The 20,508-nt window shown below is 37.3% G+C and overlaps 1 protein-coding gene across 6 annotated transcripts in view; it reads right to left on the reverse strand.

The window, feature by feature from the left end:
- SULF2 (sulfatase 2) overlaps positions 1 to 20,508 on the reverse strand; it is a 275,220-nt gene that overhangs the window by 34,581 nt on the left and 220,131 nt on the right. For all 6 annotated transcript variants that reach the window (XM_087720445.1, XM_087720443.1, XM_087720442.1 and 3 more), the window contains 3 exons: positions 14,719 to 14,847; positions 13,237 to 13,302; positions 10,545 to 10,674 (listed from right to left, as the gene is read on the reverse strand). In XM_087720445.1, coding sequence (XP_087576571.1) covers positions 10,545 to 10,674; positions 13,237 to 13,302; positions 14,719 to 14,847 — 325 coding nt within the window. The remainder of the gene's footprint in view (positions 1 to 10,544; positions 10,675 to 13,236; positions 13,303 to 14,718; positions 14,848 to 20,508) is intronic.

Raw genomic sequence — 20,508 nt, forward strand, 5'->3', positions numbered from 1 at the left:
TAATGTATGTAAATGGATTGACACATACCCTGCACTAGATTTATGACTAATTCAACCAGATTCCAAAAGAAAAAAAATCTATTCTGACAATATAATATTGTATAATACTGTGTAAAGCTATAGACCATACAACACTGTTTACTGAACCAAAATATTCCAAAATTAAATTTAGCATAGTAAATGCAAAAGAGAAAAAAATGAAGTTGAGTAAGAAGAAATTTAGAGTGTGATGCAAGCAGTGAATGGATTAGAAATATTTATATTTGACAGGGCTGAGGGAAGAAGAAATAAACAAGTTAGATTGACAGGATTCAACTGAACATCAGTAGAATTTATTGATTGATTGATGTCATGCCTTTATCATTTTTACAAACAAATCAAAGTGGCAAATATATCTAATAGTTTTCTTCCTTCTATTTTCAACAATAAATTTGATAATACTAGTTCAAAATCAGCAAACTTGCTTGTCAGGCCTAAGATGGGATGAGAACTCCTGGTCTCCTGCCTAGGGATTTATCAAGTACCGCCTCTCAAATCTTGGAAGAGTTACAAAAAAGCTAATGCATCAACAAAGGGATTTTACCTAGTTCACATGAAGTGTTAATATTGCTTTAATCAAAGATCACACTTTGATTACTGTGTTCAGTTTTGGTCACCTGGATACAAAAAGGTGTTGAGGCTCTAGAAAGAGTACGGAGAAGGGGACTTCCTGGGGGCGTGGTCTGTTGCCGAGGAGGGCTCCACCGAGCTCCTTAGAGATCTGGTCTGTATATCTAAATAAGATCATAGATATCTCCCCTTTTTGGCTAAGAAAGGGGCAGGGAGTAGCTCTGTAGGCAAGGGTCTATTCGTAAACCACAGCCTTTTTCTTTTTTTGGCTGTGGATAGAGATTAGATCCAGCCGGAGCGGAGCTTTTATCTCCAGCCAGTTCTTCTCAGCTGCCTTTTTTTTTTGGCAGCCCCAGACAGGCTAGCCCCCCCCAGGACAAAACAAAGTTTTTTTCAAGCTAGGTTGATACGGGCGGGTCCCACTCCTGTGAGATTTATGCTTTTATTACTATCTTAAATACCAGCACCATCTGTCTTAGAGACTTCTTTGTCTAAACGGACTTCAAAATGGCGATTTCTCTCCGTGGGTGATTGATAGTGGATGTACTTAGCTGGTTTTACCTTCCTGCAGACCGCTCCTTAACAAAATAAACCCTTCTTCTTTGGAAACAGAAGGGAGCAAAGTGCTGCTTACTTGTTTATTTATTATGGCACCCAGGTCAAAGAAGCGTCTTGCTACAAATGTGTCTAAAGAATTTAAAGAATTTTTACTGGAACCACAGCCTTTGTCTCCTATGCCCTCTACTGGAGAATTTTTAACACAGGAATATCTCCTTAAAATGTTTAATGCCTTTAAACAAGAAATTAAGGAATTTGTATTGGAACTATATGATGATTTAAAGTCTAAAGTTAATCAAATGAAGGCGAATACGTTTGCAGCCGTGTCTGCCCTGTCAGATTACTCTGCTGAAATAGAGAACAAATTGGAAAGTTTGGAGAAGGCTAATTTTAATTTGACTACCAATATTCAAATTTTACAACAAAAAATTAGAGACAATGAAGAACAGCTTATGATGATAAATTTTAATAGGAAGGCATTCGCAATAAGAGTCAGAGGATTCCGTGAAAAGGAGCAAGAGAATCTGAAACAGACCTTTGCTGAAGCCTTCAGCCATGCGGTGGGAAGCCCGGGACTTAACTTTGATTGGCAGATTCGGAAAATCTATCGCCAGAACTCATTGATAGCGGAACAGCGACAGCTCCCGAGGGACATAATTATACATTTCTCTACAAAAGAATCTAGAAATGCGATTGTGCAAAAGTTTCATAATAACAGTCTCCGAGGTGATGACCAGGACCTGATTGTCTTCAAAGATATTCCTTTCCAGATGCTGAAAGCAAGATGGGACTACACCTTTTTAACTAAGGAGCTTAGGAGTCAACAGATTCGATACAGATGGGAGGCCCCTGCCAGTATCACGGTTACATTTGAGAATCAAAGATTTCGTCTTAACTCTGTTTCGGAGGCTCAAGATTTCTATTGTAGGACTCTGAAGGCGGGACTTCCTGATTCGCTTGGAAGAGAGAAGAGACAAGCGGAAGGAGAAGGCAAGCGACAGGCCATGGGGCTGCAAGATGGAGGGGGTAGCCCTTCCTCCCTCGGAGAAGCAGAAAAACGGAGATCGAGAATTTAGACATTTCAAAATACTCGCCAAAGTTGAGGACTGAATGGGGGTTTGAGACCTCTCTCCGGTAGAAAAAGCGGACTAATTCTTATTAGAAGGGAAAGCTGGGTGAAACTACTTTGAGCTAGATTTTAAATTAACGTTAGCATAAATTTGATAGTGGTAAACATCAGACAAGCAAGGGATGAGGGTAAAATATATGTGGAATGATTTACGTTGTTTAAAGCTTATTAGAACAGAAAGCCGGTTGGGATTATCTTAAGATAAGTGTAAAAAGAATGCGGAATGATTTATGTTGCTTAAACTTTGTTAGAAGGGACTACTTTAAAACAGAAGGTTAACTGACTCTTGCTGAAAGTATTATTTGAATATGTGGAATGATCCATGCTATTTAACTTTTATTAGAAGGGAAAGTTGGTTGAAATTGCTTTGAGTTAGATTTTAAACAAATGCTAGTATAAATTTGATAGTGGTAAATATCAGACAAGTAAGGGATGAGGGTAAAATGCATGTGGAATGAACTACGTTATTTAAATCCTATTAGAAGAGAAAGTCGGTTGGAATTATCTTAAGATACAAATTGATTTCTGTGTAAAGTAATATTTGATCTACGCTGCTTAATTTTACTAAGAAGGGGAAGCTTGGCTAGATTATTTTGAATTACTGTTTGAAAAGGAGGTTAAGAAAGATCATTTACGCTGTTTAAATTTTACTAGAAGGGAAAGTTTGATTACTCTTCTGTAAAGTTATATTTGAATATGTGGCGTGAACCACGTTGCTTAAATTTTATCGGAAGGGATCATGAGGTTTAGGAAGAGGAACGGGAGAGTCTACAGAAGGTTGGGGTAAATAGCAAAGAAGTAAGAGACGAGAATAAAATATAGATAGAATGATTTATACTATTTAAGCATAGATAAAGATGGGGGGCTGAGATCAACACAAAGAGTGGTTTCTTTTTTTTCTTTTTCTTTTCTTTTCTCTTTTCTTTTCTCTCTTCTTTTTTTTTCTGTTTTTCTTTCTTTTGACATATTACTTTTATTTTTTAATCCATATGTATACAAGATATTTTAGACAGAAGGTAGTGCCAGGTGTGGGCCCTGGGAAGTCGGGAGGATTAGGGATGGGGATTTGTGGGTGGGGGGGTGTTAACATAGTCTTAATAAGAACAAGAATGTATTTATATACGGTGGTTCTTTTTTTCTTTTTTTTTTTCCCCTTGGTTCATTTTACTTTTATCAGATCAAACAACACTCGAATAAAGGCATACACCAAGGAGGGAGGTAGAGGGAAAGAAGAGGGAGTAAGGAAGGAGTAAGGGGAATGTAAGGAGGGTGTTTGGGGAGTAAGGGGAGAAGGAAGGTTTGAGGGGAAAGGGAAGTAGGAGGGGAGTGTTAGAGGGAGAAAGGAAAGTTGGAGGGGGTAGATGGGGTGTATGGAGGATGGAAGGGTTAGGTGGGGTTGTGAATGATGAGTTGTGTTTCCTTTTTATTTGTTCGTTTTATTCCCTTTTTTTTCCTTTTCTTATAGTAAATACCCTGTATATAAGTGATTGCAAATGGAATGTGAAAAAATGAATAAAATATATTTTCAAAAAAAAAAAAAAAAAGAAAGAGTACGGAGAAGAGCTACAAAGGTAATTAGGGGACTGGATAATAAAACATGCAATGAATGGCTGTTGGAACTGGGTACATCTACTGTAGAAAAGAGAAAAATGAGGGGTAACATGATAGTAATCTTCCAATTAATTCAGGGAGAAGACGAGGTACAGAGAAGATGGGGTCAATCTATTTGCCAAAGCAGGACAAGAAGTAATAGTTGAAAGCTTATCAGAGATCCAACCTAGAATTGAGAAGTTTCTTGACAATGAGCACAATTAATAAGTATAATGGCTTGCCTCCAGAAGCTGCAGGTGTTAATCACTAGCAGTTTTGAGAAGAGATTGGACAACCATTTGTCTGGAACAGCGAGCAGTCACCTATAATTGAGCCCGATTTAATGACATCAAAATAACATACGTTGGTTATGATATAATAAAAAGTTTTCTAGACAATTCTATGAATGCTTTCTGAAAAGTAAGTCACTCTAACTGAACATATCCCACATATAGATGCATACCCAGAACAATAATAGCAACCACAGAAGCCAAAGATCCATTAGGTTGAAAAAGCCTTATCTATAGCATGTTTATACAATGCTCAAATGAATACAAGCATAGTAACATAGTGACATCACTATAACAACAATAACTGGAAATATTAATCACACATACTCTGCAGCCCCCATCTGCAGTGATCTTGGAGCCCAGGAAAATAAAATCTGTCACTACCTCCATTTCTTCCCCATCTATTTGCCAGGAATTGAGAGGGCCGGATGCCATGATCTTAGTTTTCTTAATGTTGAGTTTCAAGCCAACTTTTGCACTCTCTTTCTTCACTCGCATGAAGAGGCTCTTTAGTTCCTCTTCACTTTCTGCCATTAGTGTGGTATCATCTGCATATCTGAGGTTGTTGTTATTTCTCCCGGTCATCTTAATATTAGAATTTGCATATTCTAATATGAGGTATTAAATTGATATACCAAAATTAAGGGAACATTGTATCAAAATGGCACAACACCACAGCTATTTAATCTCAAGATTCATGATTATTTTTCTTCTTCTGTTTGTATGTTTGTGGTTAAATTTGTGTGTGTTGTTTATGTGCACACAAGCTACTGCTTGCATGTATTTGCTAGCTGAGAATAAATATTATGATATGACAAGCTATAACTGTCCTACAATTCTGTATAAATACTTTTATCAAAATAGATCCGCTCGGCATTTAAGATGCCACAAAACTCATTTTGGGGGTGGGGATTAAGATTAAAAACTAATCAAGGAGACAAATCTCCAAAGTGCCGTGAACATTTCATTGGAGGAAAGCAGAAAAAAATACTTCAAAATGCTTGACATAGTTTGAGTAAAACAGCCATTCTCAAGAGGAACATCCATCGTATTTTGTATTCTGGAAAATCATGCTCTCTCTTCAGATTTCTGAGAACATAATTAATGGCTTGTTACACACACACAAACACACACACACACACACACACACACACACACACAGAGTTGATGGGAAGAATGTCAATAGTTGACGGAATCCAGTTAGAACTGCCCACAAACTACAAAAAAGCTTGGAGTAAGCATCAGAGATTTCTGAAGGATAAATCAAAGCACAGGGCTTTCAGCTATTACCTTGAATCACAGTTATAGGAATTATTAGGACCAATGGGATTTACTGGAACTTCTGATCTCATACAGAAACAAACCTTTGATTTACTGAAAATAACCTTTCATGTTTAAAAGGATAAAACTATTGATAATAATCAGCTACTCATTAGTAGAAGCAGCCCTTGTTAGCTACCACAATTGGGTCATTGGCAACTTGGTCATTAAGTGAAGTGAAATTGGTTTTAAATAATGGAAAACTAATCATAGGAAGAGAAAAAAAAACGTTCTCTAGTTGTTATCTAGAGGTAGTCCTTGTTTAACAAACATAATTGGAACTGGCAGTGAAGTGGAAGCAGTTACTAAGTGAAACTGCAACTGTGCTTATGGTCTTACTTTAACTTTTCTTTGCAGACCAGTGAAGGTTGTAAATGCAAGGATTGGTTGTAAAGTTACTTTTTCCTCACTATCATAACTGTGAATGATCACTGAGGAGTACCCTTTTCTTGTAAATTACAGCCATAGAAATTGCTTAAATATTTCCTAGAAAATTATACTACTTATAATGAATGACCTGTCAATTGACTTCAATTTTCATTTGAAGTTTTTAGTGGTGGTATTTAGTGATTGGGTATAAGGAAGATTCACTGCACTGACAACTATTATGAAAAATAAGAGAGGTTATGTACAATGAGATAACAAATAAGAGTAGTGGGACCAGATTGGTAATTGAAACGGGTTTGAGAGTTGCATTCGGTTCGACTAGATGATAACAGGCCAATAATAAGATGTGTCTCAGTTCCATGAATTTATATCATTCCTATTTGAGTTTAAGGTAGAAAGACAAAATAATATTAGCTGTCACTGCAGCAGAACTTGTAAATGAAGCTTTTGTCTTCAACAATTATAAGAATACAAAGCAGAAGGAAGGAGGAATGTGGGGGTCATGAAGACGGGTTAGGCTGGATTAAGCATGCAGCCAAGAGTTATTTTCACCTGATTTCAGAATTGCTTTTGTTCCACAGGGAGTATTTTGTGTATTAGTTTTAGTATTCAAGCCCAGTTAAAAAAGTTTGCACAATGACATGACTTTGTTCTCCTGTGAGCTGCTTGGAGAATCCAAGCATGGGTTAAATTCAGCCAATTAGCCTCAAGACTGAGTTAAAAAAAGTCTTGGCCACACCTCCCTTATCCTCCAGAAGCCAGTTTTTTTAACTCAGTCTACCCGAATCGAGATGCATTCAAGACTTCTCCAATTCAATACTTCTAAAATTGGTATTAAAGGCATCTACAACTTGGATTCCCCAACAGATCTTATGATACAGTAGGTTTTGTTTTTCATGAAATTTGATGTATTTGTCTAATATAGTCTGGCTCTGATCATGCCCACTTTTGGGGCAGAGAAAATGCTACAAGACAATAGAAAGAATGTATCATCGACACAATGGACATGAATTTGGGTAGATTCAGGGAGAGAGTAGAGGACAGGGGGGGCTGGTGTGCTGTGGTCCATGGGGGTCGTGAAGCGTCAGACATGACTTAGTGACTGAACAACAACAAAACAGAAAGAAGGAATAAGTAGATTTAATTTTGGAGAGTGGTTTCTTCTTATTTCAGTATTTCATGATTTATGGCCCTACCTATGCTTGACTTTCATAAAGCTTTAAAGACTGAGATGTTCCCACAGGCATTTGAGCTGTGAAGTTAAGTGATGCCCATTGGCTGAATGTTTCATTACATCTTAATCTAAAATGGTATGGTTTTTTTTTTAAGTGCGTAATAACATATGGTTTTGTTTATTTTAACTTTGCTGCCTAGGATTACATTGGTGAGGGAAGCAGCTACAAACATTTAGGTAAATAAATAATAAAATTACTCTTGTATACCAGACAAAATTCTCTTCTAAAAGTTTTCAACTGAACAGATGTATCTGAACAAGTAAATCTGTATAAACATTACAATGCTATATACATGTTCTGACCGAAATCTAACGGAATACTAGAATTGCCTCCCACAGTCTGCTGCTTCCAGATGTGTTGGCTTTAAAATTCACATGATGCTCAGCTAGCCATGTTTCCAAGAACCTACCAGACAGCACTGCTGCTAGTAAAGTGGCCTTCTTTTTTAAAAAAAGAACATACAATCGTTATCTCATAGATATTATGCTGCAATATTTGTATGACAGGCTTTACAGCACTGAAAACAAAGATAGTTGCGAAAGAGAGCTATTAAATAGTTTTAAGTCATAGAATTCATACATGAATTAAAACATCTTCTTAAAGACTTCCAGTGTTGGGGTATTCACAACTTCTGGAGGCAAGCTGTTCCACTCATTAATTGTTCTAACTGTCAGGAAATTTCTCCTCAGTTCTAAGTTGCTTTTCTCCTTGATTAGTTTCCACCCATTGCTTCTTGTTCTACCTTCAGGTGCCTTGGAGAATAGTTTGACTCCCTCTTCTTTGTAGCAACCCCTGAGATATTGGAACATTGCTATCATGTCTCCCATAGTCCTTCTTTTCATTAAACTAGACATACCCAGTTTCTGCAGCCGTTCTTCATATGTTTTAGCCTCTAGTCCCCTAATCATCTTTGTTGCTCTTCTCTGCACTCTTTCTAGAGTCTCCACATTTTTTCTACATCATGGTGACCAAAACTGGAGACAGTTTTCCAAGTGTGGCTTTACCAAGGCATTATCAAGTGGTATTAACACTTCACGTGATCTTGATTCTATCCCTCTGTTTATGCAGCCTAGAACTGTGTTGGCTTTTTTAGCAGCTGCTGCACACTGCTGGTTCATATTTAAATGGTTATCCACTAGGACTCCAAGATCCCTCTCACAGTTACTACTATTGAGCAAGGTACCACCTATACTGTACCTGTGCATTTCGTTTTTACAAAACTTGCAGTGTCCTGGGGAGTCCTGAGGTCATGCAATCACCATTTGTGAACTTTCCAGTGGGCTTCTGACAAGCAAAATCAATATGGGAAACTGGATTTGCTTAATGGCCACATAATTCACTCAACAAGGGCAGAGATGCACTTAAGAATTGTGGCAAAAAAGGTGGTAAAATCAGCTGCCTTGTTTAGCACCAGAAATTCTGGTCCCAACTGTGATTGTAAATCAAGGACTGTAATGTTCTCAAACCTGATCATATATTTACCTTTGTATCCACAGAAAGAAGAAACTCAAATAGTAATTAATCTAACATATAAAGTAAGCACCTGGATGGAAGATGATTCTACAGAGCAAAGGTGAGCAACTCATGAGCCGTATGCAACCTCCTGTTTGATTTAGTGTAGCAACTACTTCTACCCTGATTTACCTGTATCCTGTGAAATGCCTGTGAAGGGTTATTCCATGTTAAAAAAACAACAAAAAAACACGAAGATTCCAAAACTGGCTTTAGGTACAAAATGTATCCTCAGAAACTACATGATCGATGCACATATAGGAGTTATTAATAAATGTCTGAATGAATGAACAGATTGGACCTCATCCTGATTAATAAATGTTCTGTATACAAAGGATTTAGAATATGATTTAGAATTCAGTCTGAGAAGACACAACATTAGATTATGGAATTCAGAGTTTCGCTTAGTATGAAAACAGTGTTGCATATCAACAGCTGGCATTTGGCAGATATTTTTAAGACAGCGAATAAGATAACACTATACATTGAAAGAACAGTCACACATTCATTAAAAAACACCTACCGACCACAGATTTGGCTCATTTTGGACAAATATACTGTAAAAACAGTTTTTGTCTACTGACACATTTCCCCCCGCCTAGACATTTATTGTCTAGACAGAGCAACAGGTGTAGGACAGTGACTCAATGAATGATGAGAATGGCCACTATTTGAAAATGTGCTCTGACTAATCAACTCGATGCCTGCAAGTTCTGTTATGTTCTTTGTTGCTCCATTTCATCCTGTGCTGCTGTGCCCAAACCAATTCACGCTGAAATGCTTCAAACCATTCTTTGGTTCCTTGACAACAAACACACAGGCGACAGCAATTTCATCATTTCTTCCTCTACTAGCAGTACAGCCAATGGAATTTATGGGTAGCTATTCACTTTCTGTAGACACTGCAGAAAGACTTTATTACCTCTTTCAAAACAAGAAAGAGAAAGGGCAAAAGGTATGTATAATGTTGTTTGGAAAGCTGCTTACTTCAAGCAGCCTGTAATAATCAGGGGATAAAGCAGGGCTAAAATAACCATTTACAAAGAGTCATCTGAAGGATTAGTCATGGTCTTTAAAATATTTCTCCAGACCTTGCTGCAGAACAGAAAACTGCAGTAAAGGGAAAAAGCTAATGAGATGTTTTTCTTTCTCCATAAAAGTACCAACATAGAGAGATGGTAGAAAAAACAATGGCATCAATCTAGAGAAAAAGAACTTTAAATGTGCTATTTTTTGAGCTAGTGGTGGGTATCCTCTTAATATTTAGTTGTGTCATAAAATGAAAAATTGAATTAGCTTTTATTTCTTTATATTACTTTTGTATTGCGTAATTTCTGAAGAAATGGTTATAACGAAGAAATGATCCAACATTTTTTGGGGGGGAGTGGGACTTCAAGTTGACTCCTGGTGACTGCCTAGGCAAAATTTTCAGGGGTAAATCTGGAGCAGAAGTGGTCCCCAGGAAAGGATGAACTTTCTCAGAATGGCTTAAGAAAGCTGGAATATTCTAGGAATGAACAGCAAAACATTTGCACATTTTTTAGAGAAATAAGGAGAAAATTTCCTGACAGTTAGAACAATTGACCAGTGGAAGGGCTTGCTTTTAGAAGATGTGGGTGCTATGTATTTTTCACCATCTCTGTACATTTCCAAATGAAAAATTATATGAAAGATTGTTAAAGGGATTTTTTTTAAAAAAAAGAGGGGGAATTTTTCTTAGTGTTCACTCAAATACCACACCCTACCCTTGGATACATTTCCTGCTACTGCAAACTAAACAGAATGAAAAATTACCCTGTTAACTCTGCCAATTGCCACCTGGAAAATCAAAATAAGGGATTTCTGAGCCTTTGTTATGATACTGCAGTCTCAAGATGCAGGTCACCTGAATACTTTTAACAAATGGTTTCTCACCTGTCCAAGTTGTTCACAAGCAGTTTGATATTCAGCTCGCTGGCAGAGATCTTTCACTCTTTGGTATTTGGGCAAAAAATTTTCTTCTTGAGCATCCGTTTTTTCATTGTCTCTTTTGTGCAACAGCTTACTGGAAAAAAAAGGTGCTTTTTTGCTTAGGAAAATACAGGTGCCTTAAATAGGTTTAAAAAATATAATGAAATTGACACAAGCTAATTCACAGATTTGGATTAATGTGTGCTTTCTATATCAGTGGTTCTCAACCTGTGGACGCCGGGGGGGGACAGGGACTGCAATGTCATCACAGGTGGTCCGCAAAGGCTGGAAGAAATGTTGTGATTTAAATCTTGAGTTAAGTCTTGGAGGTCCCTGGCCACAAAAGGTCAGGGACCCCAAGGGGAATTTGGGAATTTAGAGGAAATTTGTGATGAAGAAAAGGTTGAGAACCACTGTACTCTATACAATGCATTTTTTTCTGCTAGATAAAGCCATTGGACAACATTAGCGACTTGATTATTCATATTCTTATTTCTGGAGCTCAATGCCTCTCATGCATGCTTCTTAGTGCACTATATAAAATAAAGCTGAATTCTGTGACTTGAATGGAGAATAGTTATCTTACTTTTTGTAATATAGAACTTTAAAAAAACTATACAATTTATAATGGTTTGTCAGAAAAGTACAACACTGAAATCTACCAATCACAATCATGAATTGGATTGAATTCTGGATTCATTATTAAAATTTCTGCCTCTTTTCTATGTTTTCATGGAATCACTACTCTTGTACACACTAATCTGTATTGTGTGTTTTCATGAATGAATAGCATAGGGAACTGATACTTTTGTCAGGTATTGATATACTGTCAGGACAAATTTAATAATCAGTTGAATGCAGTGGGAATATGGTATTTAGATAAGCCGTCTGATAAAATCAGAAGGCATGGCGCTAAGAGTGAATAGGAGATAAATGAATTTGGACTGAACACAAAAATGATTTGCTAACATGAAAAACGAACACTGCTGTAGTATGGACACATAAAGGAGAAAGGATGAAAACTGAACATAAAACAAATATCTAAAGGAAGATTAAATGGCTTGAAAATAAAACAATACCAAAAAACTGTTGGTTGCCTGGAACTTCTGAGATTCTCGAAAAAGAAAAGTGGAAGTTGAAAGAATAAAAGGCAATCACAGATTGCTCTTGGTTACTAACCACTTGTTCAGCAATTGCTCAACTGACAATGGCGCTGAACAAATGGGACTTATGACCAGTCCTTAAAGTTGGCAACTGGAAGTGCCAGAACCACCATTGCTAAGCAGTGCAGTCATGTCTGATGCCATGCTTTAGGACTGCTTAGTGAGGGAAATTCCAGCCTCAATTACTGTTGTTAACTGACTGAAGTAGTGTAAGGATAGGGTGGAAGCAAGGATAATTTGCAAACATAGACAATTATGGACAAATATAATTAATGATTTGGTGTAAATTAGATCAAGCTATAAAGGCAGTTCTCAACTTACAATCATAATTAAGCTCACATTTATTTTGAACTTATCAACAAAATATCTGTATAGTCCCTTGCCAATTTTGAGGAACTGATTCGTAGTTGTAGTCTTCCTAGAGCAGGGTTGTCAAACTCGCAGCCCATGGGCCAGATGTGTTACACATTGGCCACGCCTACCCCCGTTTTAACGAAGGGGAGGAAGTTGCAATATGTCACGTGACGACGTGTCATCGCGATTTTGACATCTCTGTCCTAGAGAATATCTAAAAACCAAGGTTATCTATATATACAGGTAGTCCTCAACTTATGGCCACAATTGAGACCAAACTTTCTGTTGCCAAGTGAGACGTTTGTTAAGTGAGCTTTACTTCATTTTACAACCTTTCTTGCCACAGTTGTTAAGTGAATCACTGCAGTTAAATTAACAATACAGTTGTTAAGGGAATCTGGCTTGACTTTGCTTGTCAGAAGGTTATAAAAGTTGAACACAAGACGCGGGGACTCTGCAATTATCATAAATATGAGCCAGTTGCCAAGCATCTGAAGTTTGACCTCACAACTATGGGGATGCTGCAGTGGTCGTAAGTGTGAAAAATGGTCATAAGTCACTTTTTTCAGTACTTCCATACCTTTGAACCGTCACTAAATGAACTGTTGCAAGTCGAGGACTACATGTATTTTCTTTGGCTATCAATGGCTATTGACTATAACAGATTAATGTAGCCTGAAGTTTTAGAGACAGCGTGATTCTAGGCAACAACTACTGAAGAACTAAAATACAGGAAGAATGCCTTTAGGCCTTTTTCTGGAAATCCCGCAGAAACATCTGGATGGTGACACAGGAAGCAAATTGCTCAACTAGATAGTATGATTCAGTCTCTAGTTTTTACAATAGACTGTGGCAGGGAACTATATATCTCATTAAAAAAACTAATTATCTGAGATATTACGTTGATCACATTCAACTGTATGTGTTCTTACTGTATAACAATTCCAGCAAGAACAAATCTACTAATAAATTCATTTTTGTTAAAGCAACTTCCCAAAGGAAAAGCATAATATTGCTGAAGAAATTACATAATTTAAGATAAACAACTGACTTCAATTGTAATAATTCTAGCAACTTGTGCTTTGAGCAATAAAGTCTCTAAAAAAAAATAAACCAAAGGAAATTTCAAAATTACTTACCCTCGCTCCACCAAAAATGAATCTCTCCAAACCTTCATTTTCTTTTTCAAATGGAATCTGGAAAAACTGAAACATAGGTTTGAATCCTATTTAACTATGATTAGTACAAAGTTGTTATTTTAACACTAGTTAAGATCCCAAATGTTTCATTGAAACCAATTTTAGCTATCTAAACACTCAGAAAAGTATAACTGTTTATCAGTTTTTTAATCAGACAGCCTGGAGCAAGTTTAGTAAACTTTTACAGATCCTGGTTAGAAGTACCTAATCTAGCATTATGGCAGAATTTGGATAAAAATGCTCCAAATCTTTCCTGATTGTTAAAACCAATTAAATCTTGGTGAACTATAGGAAGTTTCTATGAAATCCTGTCTGATAAACTATTTTGTAAGATTTTGACTGTTTTCCCCTAAGATACCTATATACTGAAATCTTGTATAATCTGACAAATGTGAAAGATTTCTATTGTTTAAAAATTATGTGTAATCATGAAGGTTGGGAATACTACTTTGAAATCAACAGTACCTTGGTAATCACATCAGTGGTAGGTTCCTACTGGTTTGGACCGATTCGGCTGAACTGGTAGTGGTTCGGTGGCCTTGGTCGCTGGAACCAGCAGCGACCCAGGCCTGTCACGCCCCCAAACCTGTTCTCTGGATGGTGCCCATGGCAGCGCCATCTTGTTTTTTGCTTCTGTGCATAACAATTTTCATTGGACTAGGCATGCGTGCGCACAGCATGCACATGAGAAAATCAGCAGTAGTCCCTGCCAGAACCCAACCCTGAACCATATGGCCCTCATTATTAATCTTTGGATAACTGCAACAGCTATTCAGGTTGGGATCTCAGTCTATTGAAGATTAAGACAAATTACTTCAGAACATAGTTTATTACCAACAGTTTGTGTGTGTGTGTGTGTGTGTGTGTGTGTGTGTGTGTGTATATACACACACACACACACAAACACATACACACACACAAATGCAACACACACACAAATGCAACACACACACACACACACACACACACACACACATATATATATATATATAATATTAAAAACCTTATTCAGTTGACCTTGGTTATTCCACTTAGAGTGGTATTAAACTGAGAAAAAGGTAAACTGCTTCCCACCCATACCCCCAGATCACATAAAAACTCTCAAAACTTTGCCCCATGCATCAGGATAAGAGAGACAAATTAAAAACAGCACAGATACTAAGAGGAAGAATTTCTTATATGTGTTTGTCTCCTTTCCCCTAGCAATTTCTATGTAACACAAATATTAAAAAATATACACAAGGGAAATTTGAAATTGTAATATATGGAGATACTTTTCCCTGAAAGATTCATAGAATATTTTCCCAATGTAGAAATACAAAACAGAACCAAATGTTCCATAATGCTCTATTTAATAATCAAAACCAATGTTCTCATAACAGCAGTATATGTAAGTGTACTGAATATGTTTTCCACCCTTACCTATTGACTAATCTGTCAGAATCCAGCAGTTTTAGTATGGATTTCCCATCCATGTCAGGTGGAATATCCAGGCCAGCAATATCTAGAATTGTAGGAGCAAGATCGATGTTCAATACAATGTGAGGATTCCTGAAAAGAAATATATATACACAATCTTTACAAAACAGCTGGAACAATAATCCCAGCCTAATCTGTAGCAGATACAGTATTACACCATGTACTCTTCTGAGGATTCAAGCATTTATCAGTTTGGGGGGAAAACTAGTAATATTGGAAGTCCTCAACTTATGACTACAATTTAGCCCAAAATTTCTGTTGTTAAGTGAGTTTTGACCCGTTTTACAACCCCTCTCGCCTCATTGTCAATAAATGAATCACTGCAGTTGATAAGTTAGTTACCCAGTTGTTAAGTGAACCTTGCTTCCCCAGTGACTTTGCTTGTCAGAAGAAGTGATCACATGACCTTGCACACAGCAACGGTCATAAATATGAACCAATTGCTAGGCATCTGAGTTTTGACCACACGATCATCGGAATACTGCAAAGGTCATAACTGTGAAAAATGGTTGTAACTTTGAACGTTACTGAACTGAACTGTTGTTAAGTCGAGGACTACCAGTAATTTATAATTTATATTGCATCTGAGAGCGTCATGCTTAAGTTACAATAGCTTGTAACTTGTAGAGCCATTTTATTAGCATTATTTGATAGGTGAAGTCCATAAAATGATACTACATAAGATGAAATCTTGGGCTATAGTATTAATTGTATACAATTCAGAAATGCTAGGTTTTGCTTCTTTCATTTTTGTAAGGAAGATATAGTTGGCTAGTTTTAAACTGGTGCAAAAATATATTTGGAAGAATATTTGTAATTGAACTGTGGGTGGGGTCCTTGGTACTCTCTAAGCCTGGTTGTTTTCTTGCAGACGTTTCAATACCAAACTAGGTAATATTATCAGTGTTAAAATGCCATGAGGTTTGTTCTCATTTAATATACTAGTGGCTTACCCTATAAGTGTTGGTGGGAGAGATCTTGGTAGTTGGAATGATCAACTCAGACAAAAAAGCTAAGAGTAAACAACAGCCTAATCAAGGAAATATCCAAACCTCTCCCATCAACATTGATACTGTCCCTTAGACCCATGAATGCATCATGTTTTCAACACATTGAGGTTAAGATGATTATCTAGCTCTTATAGGGCAATTCAGATATAGATATAAGATATTACAGATTGGGAGGTAGACAGTTGAAAACGAGATTAAAAAGAGCACATTTCCCTAGGCCACCTAGTTGCGTTCATGGAAGAGGCAAGATTAAAAACAACAGGAATTGATTCATAGATCATTTTTAATCATTATATTACAATAGCTCCAGCTAAGATGCTTATTGAAACAATCAAGAAGTGCAATTCAAGAAACCAAGTCTTGGAAAAAAACGAGTGCAGGGATCTTTGAGGACAAGAACATACTTGCCATAATTTACAGAGAGAAATTACAATTCAAAAATAGTGCCATATGGTTAGTTTTCTGCTCTTTTACAAATTTCCAGCTCAGAAACACAGCAAGATAGCAATATGCTAATTTGCAACAATGAATGAATCCATTTGTAAATTACTGGATTTGAAAACAAACAAGAACAAGAACCAAAGATAATACATTTGTTTATTTGCTTGACAAGTGCAGCTCAATTTTAATTACCAGTTAATGCAGTGTAACATTTCAGGATAGAAGTAATGAACCTATGGTAATGAGGCCTCACTACAGCAATGACTGTTAAATCAGGGATGATAAGTGGGGGGCAGTCAGCAATTAATTTAGGTAGATGCAACCGGGCGATAGCAAAAATATCGCTGTAGATGTTTCTCTCTGTATGGAAATAAGAACACCATTTGAGTCTCTGACAAATCACCTTGTCGAGTGTGTACAAGTTCCCTTTTTACCATTTTCTCTAATGGGATGAACTCTTGATTTACTGGGGTCATTGTGACTGATCTGTGCAAGCGTTACAAAAAAATGAATTTTGATTCTAAGAAGACTCTCAAATGAAGGCTTATGAAACACTGATTGCAGGCAATCTAAAATGCTACACTCTCAGGATGTCCTAAAGAATCAGACTACTGTCAAGGTTAACAATACATTGCAATGGACACTTCTTTAATCAGTTCTAGAACATCACACACACGTGATATGTCTTTTATAAGACATAAAAGAGGCAATCTTTACTGTTCCTTTCTCCTCCTGTGCCTTCTGAAAAGTTGATCTCAAGAACTGGGGAATTGTTGGCAGCAGCATAAAAGCTTATGGGGAAATTGGTGAAAACAAAATTCCTGTCCCTTCCTCCAGTCAAAGGTTGTGTTGGGACCTTTAAATCCCTTAATGCTGGGGTTTTCAAAGTGTTGTTTGGGGAATTTAAGCAAAATCGGTGGGAGTTATAAGTTTCCTGGGGTATTTAGGCTGAAATTTGATTACCTAGGGTGACAGATAAGCTTATTTCTTGCCTACCCTAGACCCCAAATCAGTGATTTTGTTTGCAGGGTAATTATCTTGGTTCTTTGTGGGTGGGAATGGGGTTTCTTGGTGTCATTAAGGCTGAGAACTTTGCATTAACTTATGAACTTTAAAATCTTTGTATGAATCAGAACTATCTTGACATAGGGTCTTGTTAATTTTGAATTAGTCAAGAGGACTTGGAATTCAGTGTACAAGATTTCTCACATTGATTAAGAAAGAGCTCTAGGGAAGCTAGAAAACTAAACCAACTGTTTAAAATAAGGTGTGTTTGCTTACACCTGCCTTCCTTAAGCTGGTGCTGTTTAGACACTTTGATCTATAACTCTCATCAGATTTGATTATGGAGAGAATTGTGGCCAAAAAAATTTGGAGTTCCTGGCCTGAAGAAGGCAGATCTCACAGAATGCTCAGTCAGAAGCCCTTGTCTTAACAGACTAGGTTCGTGATGGTGAACCTGTGGCACGCGGACCCATTTGTTAGGGCACGCCAGGCATTGCCCTGTCAGTTGCCCTGGCCAGCTGACTTCAGCCTTCTTTTTTGCCCATTTTTCACCTCCGGAGGCTTCCCTGAAGGCTTCCTGAGGCGAAAAACGGCACTACGGGCAAAGCAGTGCCTGAACTTCTGGGTTGCCCATAGGGGCGTTTTTCAAGCCTCCGGAGGGCCTCTGGGGGGGGACTGTTTTCACCCTCCTCAGGCTCCTAAAAAGCCTCTGGAACCTGGGGAGGGTGAAAAAGCACGTCAAAAGCGGGGGAGAGGGCATTGGTTGGGTGCGCATGCACGCATGGGAGGGGTCATGCGCATAGCATTATGGGTGTGGGCACGCCCACACACAATCCCCCTGCGCTCCCTCCGCTTTTAGCACACAATTAAAAAAGGTTAGTCATCACTGGACTAGGTCAAGCTCAACAAATTATTCTAATCAAATGCTTATACTTTCTCTTTCCCTCCATTGAACAATTATTGCTTATCAATGTGGCTGATACTGTTTCAATCCCTGGATAAGGTTCCTTATTACACATAACATGCATAGCATGAGATATTGGCTATGAGGAGAGTATCAGTGATCTTAGAGCAGGGGTGTCAAAATTGCATCCCGCGGGCTGGATGTGTCATGCACTAGCCACACCCACCCCTGGTTTAGTGAAGGGGGGAAAAGTTGTGATATGTCACGTGACAACAACATGTCATCGTGAGCTTGATATCCCTGTCTTAGAGGTATGTTGGACTTCGTCTTCTGTGTCTAGATCAAACTTTAAACTTCCAGAATGAAGCCACCTTCTTGGCTTTGTCACTGGCCAAAAATAAGTTATTATCGGTACATGTTTCTGTTAGTAGTCGACATACAAGCAGATGAGCTGGGTTCTGCGTCTCTTCACATTCACACAGTGTATTGTTATCCTCTAAGAGCCTCCACTTGAGCATACATTTTTGGTTTTACATTTAGGACCTCCAACTTTCAACCTATTCAGGTCAAATCCTTCAGCCTTTAATGTTATTCCTTACTCAGTGGTCTCCTTCCTCCATCTTTTAATTCAATTTTGTTCTTGTGTATACTCAAGAATGTTTATTCTTGCCATAAAGCCATTCCTAGATATGAGTTGGCAGGCTTGGGACATATGTCCATTCAGAGGGTGACGAGGATCAATCTTTTGCTTAGATCTCTCGGCATCTGCTGCTACTTAACTTAAATTGGACTTAACTTTCATGATGTTCAATATGAAGTGTCATCGGATCAGAGTTTGAAAAAATTAGCAACATCCTATTATGCTTTAGGTAATCTTAAATTGTGTTATAGGCATACTCTTATTGTTTTGTTCTTCATCTGTTTTTTTTTTACCTTGATAAAATTCTTTTCAACTGAAAAAAATCTATGAACAGTTAAGTGTAGATATTTTATAGATAGAACTGTTGCCATTTTGCAATATTTTTCTTTCTTTATAGTAAAAAGAGGGAAAGTACAAGTACTACTTGTATTAATTCATGCATACTGGTATATATTCATATTCATATACACACATACATGCACACAGACAATTTTAGGGTAGGAATAATTACTACATTGCAGAAATTAAGCACTAAAATAATTTGTAGATTCACATCCTATAACTGATGTGAAATTCTCCCCTCTCTGTCTCACTTGTAATCGGAACACAAAAGAAATATGGCATAATTCTGCTACTTTACATAATCACTTTCTGATTATTCCTGTCTAGTAGAACAGTTAACTTCTTACAGTATTTTTATTTAGAAATCTGTCTTTCACCCTAAAGATAAAAAGAGTTGGATAAAAATTTAACACTCATTTCATCACAGAAATACCAGGCTTTCTTCACAGTTTTCAGAAACATAGTCTTTTATTTTTCACTTAGAATTTGGATGTATAAAGAAAGATTTTTTATGTATCCTAGATGTGTAATCAAACTAATTAAATAATTTACAAAGTAGGTTTTCAGAACACAACTAAACTTTGGCTTAAAAAAGTATTCTAAATTTTGTGAAGCCAAACAATGAGCTTTATAGCAGCATCTGTTTCAGGTCATGTTAATTTATGATTATTGTATTTTTACTCTTACAGAGAAAACTTGGTAAATTTCCTACCTCAAGAAACAAAATTTTTTGGATTGGAATTTCTAAACTTCATTTCAAATTTAAAACATCTCTTTTAAAGCATGAAAACTTTTGATTTGAAGCTTGAATGGACATTCAAGCATCTTAGACTCTTGCAAGATGTTTGAGACAGTTCATTATGCACCCAAAACAGCATTTTATCATGCAAAGTGGGGTGTTTCAAATTCAGTATGGTTTGATTTGAAATGTACAATGCCTTATTTTATTGTCTTAGGGCAGGGGCGTCAAACTCACGTCGTCATGGTGGCGTCATGTGACGTATCAGAACTTTTTTCTCCTTCGCTAAACCGGGTGTGGGCGTGGCCAGTGTGTGATTTGGCCTGCGGCCTGGGAGTTTGACTGCCTAGTCTTAAGGCATCATTTGAATACATATTATTTATTAATAAGCAGTCAAGGTGGCTTAAAATAATTCTTAAACAATTAAACAAAATGTTTTTTAACCACTTTGCTACCTATGGGAGTTGGGGGGGGGCAAATGCTCCTTCTTAGGGAGAGTACTGTACACACGAGAAGGCCTCTCCCTTGTGCCAGGTAACTGAGCTTCAGGAAACAAAGACATCTTCAAAAGGGCCTCTCCTAATGATCTAAGTAATCAGGTCCAGTTAATAATGGAAATGGCTCCTTAGACCAATGTTTCTCAACTGCCACA

This window comes from Thamnophis sirtalis, unplaced genomic scaffold (genome assembly GCF_051295495.1).
Source record: "Thamnophis sirtalis isolate CommonGarterSnake01/CBP01778 unplaced genomic scaffold, rThaSir2_p1.2 scaffold_7, whole genome shotgun sequence".
Classification (NCBI taxonomy): domain Eukaryota; kingdom Metazoa; phylum Chordata; class Lepidosauria; order Squamata; family Natricidae; genus Thamnophis; species Thamnophis sirtalis.